Below are 5,561 nucleotides of genomic sequence, written 5' to 3'. Positions count from 1 at the left end.
CGCCTGTAGTCCCAGCTACTCGGGAGGCTGAGGCAGGAGAATGGCGTAAACCCGGGAGGCGGAGCTTGTAGTGAGCCGAGATCGCGCCAATGCACTCCAGCCTGGGCGACAGAGCGAGACTCTGTCTCAAAAAAAAAAAAAAAAAAAGAATTATGGCTCAGGAGAGATGGAAACAAAATTTGTTCTAAGGAGAGCTCCCCCTCTTTTTGGTAGCATTTCTTTAAGGGGGTATTCAGTAAAGTTGTTCCTCTTCTTTTAAATGACTTAGTTACTCTATTTCATTTATTGTACTTTGGGGTGTTTGTTTCTTGAGACAGTCTCCTCTGTTGCCCAGGCTGGAGGGCAGTGGCGCGATCTCGACTCATGCCACCTCTGCCTCCCGGGTTTGAGCGATTCTCCTACCTCAGCCTCCTGAGTAGCTGAGATTACAGATGTCCACCACCATACCCAGCTGATTTTTGTATTTTTAGTACAGACACAGTTTTGCCATGTTGGTCAGGCTAGTCTCAAACTCCTGACCTCAAGTGATCCACCTGCCTTGGCCTGCCAAAGTGTTGGAATTACAGGCACGAGCCACCACACCCAGCTTGTTTTTAAGATAGAGTCTCTCTCTCTCTCAGCCAGGCTGGAGTGCATTGGCACAACTGTAGCTCACTGCAGCCACAACCTCCTGGGCGCAAGCGATGCTCCCACCTCAGCCCCCCAGTAGCTGGAATCACAGGCATGCACCACCATGCCTGGCTGATTTATATATATATATATTTTTTGTAGAAATGGAGTTTTGCCATGTTGCCCAGGCTGGTCTTGAACTCCTGGGCTCAAGCGATTTGCCTGCCTCAAGCGATTTGACCGCCTCAGCTTCCCAAAGTGCTGGGATTACAGGTGTGAGCCAACAGAAGTACCATGCCAGGCTACTGTACTTCTGTTTGTGAAAAAGAAGTATGGTACTTGACTATATGTAGCCTGTCTATTAATGCTGGCAATGATGAGGAAAAAAAAGTACAAGTCACAAACTCATTTCTAAGGGACTCAGGTTTGTCCCCTAAGAATTCCTTTTTTTGTTGTTTGAGATGGAGTCTCACTCTGTCACCCAGGCTGGAGTGCAGTGGCGCGATCTCAGCTCACTGCAACCTCCGCCTCCTGGATTCAAGCGATTCTTCTGCCTCAGTCTCTAAAGTAGCCGGGACTACAGGGGCGTGCCACCACGCCCGACTAATTTTCTTTTTTTTTTTGTATTTTTAGTAGAGACGGGGTTTCGCTGTGTTAGCCAGGATGGTCTCGATCTCCTGACCTCGTAATCCACCCACCTCGGCCTCCCGAAATGCTAGGATTACAGGCGTGAGCCACTGCACCTGACCAAGAATTCCTTTTTTATGTACATGTAAAACTCACTGGCTGGGCGCAGTGGCTCACACTTGTAATCCCACCGCTTTGGGAGGCCGAGGCGGGGGAATCACTTGAGGTCAGGAGTTCGAGACTAGCCTGGGCAACATGGTGAAACCCCACCTCTACTAAAAAAATACAAAAATTATCCAGGCATGGTGGCAGGCAGCTGTAATCCCAGCTACTGGGGAAGTTGAGGCATGAGAATTGCTTGAGCCTGAGAGGTGGAGGTTGAATGAGCCAAGATCATACTACTGCACTCTAGCTGGAGTGACAGAGCGAGACTCTGTCTCCAAAAAACAAAAACAAAAACAAAAAAAACACCTTAAAAAACCTAGTCTAACAGATTTATTGTTTAAGCACTTAGGTTCATTTTGTTATTGATGAATCACTGGAATGGATACTGCCAAATGAATTATGGGATCATTTTAGATTTGATGTATGACTTTTATTATTAAAATTCTATTTGTGGGTAAAACTTTCACCATTCCAAGAAAGAATGGGGAACTGATTGTCCCTAGCAGAAAGTTTGAGAATTTGAGTCAGATGATAGCCTAAAAGAAAGGGGATGATATTTTCATGGAGTCTTTAATTTATAAATATCCATGCCCACATAGGTGACAAAATTATACACAACTTAATACATACAAACAAATGTGTTCAAGCAGAACTGGAGAAACCTGAATAAGACTGGTAGATTGTAGTAACATCAATATCCTGGTTGTGATATTGTACTACAGTTTTGCAAAGGTTTGGCGGAAACTGGGGAAATGTGTAAAAAGGATATTTCTCTGAACTATTTTTTACACTGCATGTGAATCTACAATTACAAAAAAAAAAATTTAAAAAGATCTGTGCATTGTAACTGCTAGATACTAACAAATATCAAATAAGTTTCACAGCCTCATGGAGCTGAACATTCTGATCAAGATGCTGTTGACCTTTTCTTGATTAACTATCCTCCTAATGAAACAGGGAAAGCCCACATCGAGAACCTTGAGAGTAAAGAAGAAACATCCAGCCAGAAGCCAAGGCTCTCATGACCTGCCACTGTGGAGCGAGAAACGCTGCTGGACAGCGCTCCCAAGTGGGACGGGCACCTGCGGGCTGCTTGGCTCCCCCTCCCTAGCTGATCAACAGGGGCCACCAAAAATGGTAGTGTCATGTCTCAGGCTGCAGAAGGCTGGGATGAGGGCAGTTCCTGCCCTGTTCTAGAATGCTGTTGGTGAAGAGGAATGACTGAAAATCTGAACAAAGGAGGATTATGTTGCAGAGGCTCAAACATGTCATGTGAGGAATGGTTAAAGAAGCTGGAGAAATTAAGTCAGAGAAGAAAAGACCCAGGAGAAAAGCAGCAGGTGGTGGTGATGATAACTGTTTTCTCAAGTAAGAGATAGGCTCTCAGGAGGAAGAGGAACTGATTTCTTTTGTGTGGCCTCAGTTGGTGGTAACCTCAGTAGAATTTTCAGTTACCTTCCGAGAGAAGATATGTGACATGCTTTTTCATCCCCTTCAACAGTAAATAAAACATACACTAACAGCAGCACTCCCACTGGGAGTACCACTTACAAGTGAATACTGCAGGTGACTGCCAGCTAAAGAGGCTCTCTCCTTCCTGGGAAATTAGGAGACCAACGTCCTGACCAACCTGTGTCCTTACAGTGGAAGCATGCAAAAAAAAAAAAATCAGTCACCAGGAAGAGTGCCTTTCCCATACACTTTTCTCCCAGAGATGACTCAAGAATGATCAGTGGGAAACTGGATTTAGACCAAACTCGGCTATAAAGTAATAATCAGGAACAAAAAACTTCCTAACCAAACGCTAACATATGAGCTAATTAATGAATCTCACTTCAAATATCAAAGATTTACATGAAAAGCCAGCTTTTCAGTCACTTGTGTGTTAGCTAATCCCTTTGTTGTCTAATATTCCATGCTCAGCAACCCTGGAAGCAGTGCTGTGGTAAAACAAGGAGCAGAAACAGAGCCAGGAGACGGAGCTCAGCTCCTCCCTCCACCACTTACTGGCTGTGTGAGCTAGACCTCAGTTTCTTCATCTGTAAACAAGGAAAACACTTCCAACCACTCCGAGTTGAGAGAAGGGCGTCAGGAGAGAATGCACGTAAACGCCGGGCATGGAGAGGCTGCCAACAGAGGTTTGTTCCCTCTGAATCTCTGTGTGACTGTGGACTCACACCAGCCTCCTTCAAAAGGCTTCATCTCACATATTAAAATAGGCAAACAATATCTTTCCTCAATTAAAAAAAACTGCCCGGCTGGGCGCGGTGGCTCATGGCTGTAATCTCAGCACTTTGTGAGGCTGAGGCAGGTGAATCATGAGGTAAGGAGTTCGAGACCAGCCTGGCCAACATGGCGAAACCCCGTCTCTACTAAAAATACAAAAAATTATCTGGGCATAGTGGCGGGCACCTGTAATCCCAGCTACTCGGGAGGCTGAGGCAGGAGAATCGCTTGAACCTGGGAGACGGAGGTTGCAGTGAGCTGAGATCGTGCCACTGCACTCCAGCCCTAAGCAACAGAGTGAGACTCTGTCTCAACAAACAAACAAACAAACGGTGCCCATTACTATAGCTGACCAGAGACAGAAGCACAAAAAACAAACAAACAAACAAAAACCACAAAACGTCGGTCTGAATTTTAATACTGAATCAGTAATACTTACAGCAATAACCCGGTAACCCCATCCAGTCAGAGCCAAAATCTGCCGGAAAAAGACATCTGCAGTTCCACTGACAGGGGGCAGGAATATGAGAGGACACCTGATACTTCGGGGGCCTGCGTCATAGAGCGACCATATCTTACTGTCATCATCATCTACAATAATCTGGAGGGAAATTTAAAAGAAAAAAGTGGAAAACCTTATAAATTTGCTTTTTATGTTATTTTACACTATCATTTCACTGACAATTTTAACACTACTGCCTTGTTTGTTACAAGGTAACCTGAAGCTCACACCAGATTAGCATGCATGACAGACTCCTCTGTTCTCCTTTTCTTTCCTCAGGGCTAACATATTCCACAGAACTACTTAGAACTACTTTATAATCTTCCAGAGGGCTGCTGCTTCTCTGTTTCTTCCCCTCCCGCCGCTTTTTTTTTTTTTTGAGACAGAGTCTCGCTCTGTCGCCCAGGTTAGAGTGCAGTGGTTGGATCTCGGCTCACTGCAACCGCAACCTCCCGGGTTCAAGCGATTCTTGTTCCTTAGCCTCCAACGTAGTTGGGATTATAGGCATGTGCCACCACGCCCAGCTAATTTTTGTATTTCTATTAGAGACAGGGTTTCGCCACGTTGGCCAGGATGGTCTTGAACTTCTGACCTCAGGTGATCTGCCTGCATCAGCCTCCCAAAGTGCAAAGATTACCGGCGTGAGCCACCACACCTGGCCGCTTCCCTCAGTTTCTACCTTTCCCCTCCATCCACAACAATAGGAAGAAATCTATTTTGCTTAACATTAAACAGTGAACTCTATACAAGGCATCTTATTTCTTCCCACATTTCTGGTTGTGTGGGTGTTTAAGAATGTGTCTGTACAAGGAGGGCAGTCTGCAGTTATTCTGCAGTGCTGACCCAGAGGACTGGCTGGGATGTGCAGGGTCAGTACGAACAGGGGAGCTGATGGGGAGACGAGGCTCCTAGCTGGTGTCTCTATCCATCTGGATAGGTGGGTAGAGACAGCACCAGCTCAGGAGATGCTTCAGCAGCCTCTCTAAACCAAGCCTTTGGGGAGTTGTGAGGGAGACTCTGCTACAGAAGGGGAACGAGGCAGGTCTATGTGTCACTCTGGGAGAACACGTCAAACCAGTAGGGGTTAGGGAGTGGCACAGAGAGAAACTGGCTTTTTGGTGAAAAGCGGGTAGGAAGCAGGAAGGTAATCAGAAACCTTCCTGATACAGTGGTTCTTGACCCAACATGATGGGGAAACAATGAGCACTGGAAGAGCTGAGGGGGCCGGGCATGGTGGCTCACGCCTATAATCTCAGCACTTTGGGAGGTCAAGGCGGGCAGATTACCTGAGGTCAGGAGTTTGCGACCAGCCTGGCCAACATGGTGAAACCTTGTCTCTACTAAAAATACAAACATTAGCTGAGTATGGTGGCACATGCCTTTAATCCCAGCTACTGGGGAAGCTGAGGCAAAAGAATTGCTTGAGCCTGGG

General features: G+C 46.1%; 1 protein-coding gene across 1 annotated transcript in view; it reads right to left on the bottom strand.

Moving 5' to 3' along the window:
• Positions 1 to 5,561, bottom strand: part of SPG21 (spastic paraplegia 21 (autosomal recessive, Mast syndrome)) — a 27,773-nt gene that overhangs the window by 14,293 nt on the left and 7,919 nt on the right. Inside the window, exon 4 of the mRNA XM_011940401.1 lies at positions 4,067 to 4,228. Within this exon, the coding sequence (XP_011795791.1) occupies positions 4,067 to 4,228 (162 nt within the window). The remainder of the gene's footprint in view (positions 1 to 4,066; positions 4,229 to 5,561) is intronic.

The sequence above is a fragment of the Colobus angolensis genome, unplaced genomic scaffold (genome assembly GCF_000951035.1).
Source record: "Colobus angolensis palliatus isolate OR3802 unplaced genomic scaffold, Cang.pa_1.0 Scaffold19, whole genome shotgun sequence".
NCBI classification, from domain to species: Eukaryota; Metazoa; Chordata; class Mammalia; order Primates; family Cercopithecidae; genus Colobus; species Colobus angolensis.
This window is presented reverse-complemented; position numbering and strand designations above follow the sequence as displayed.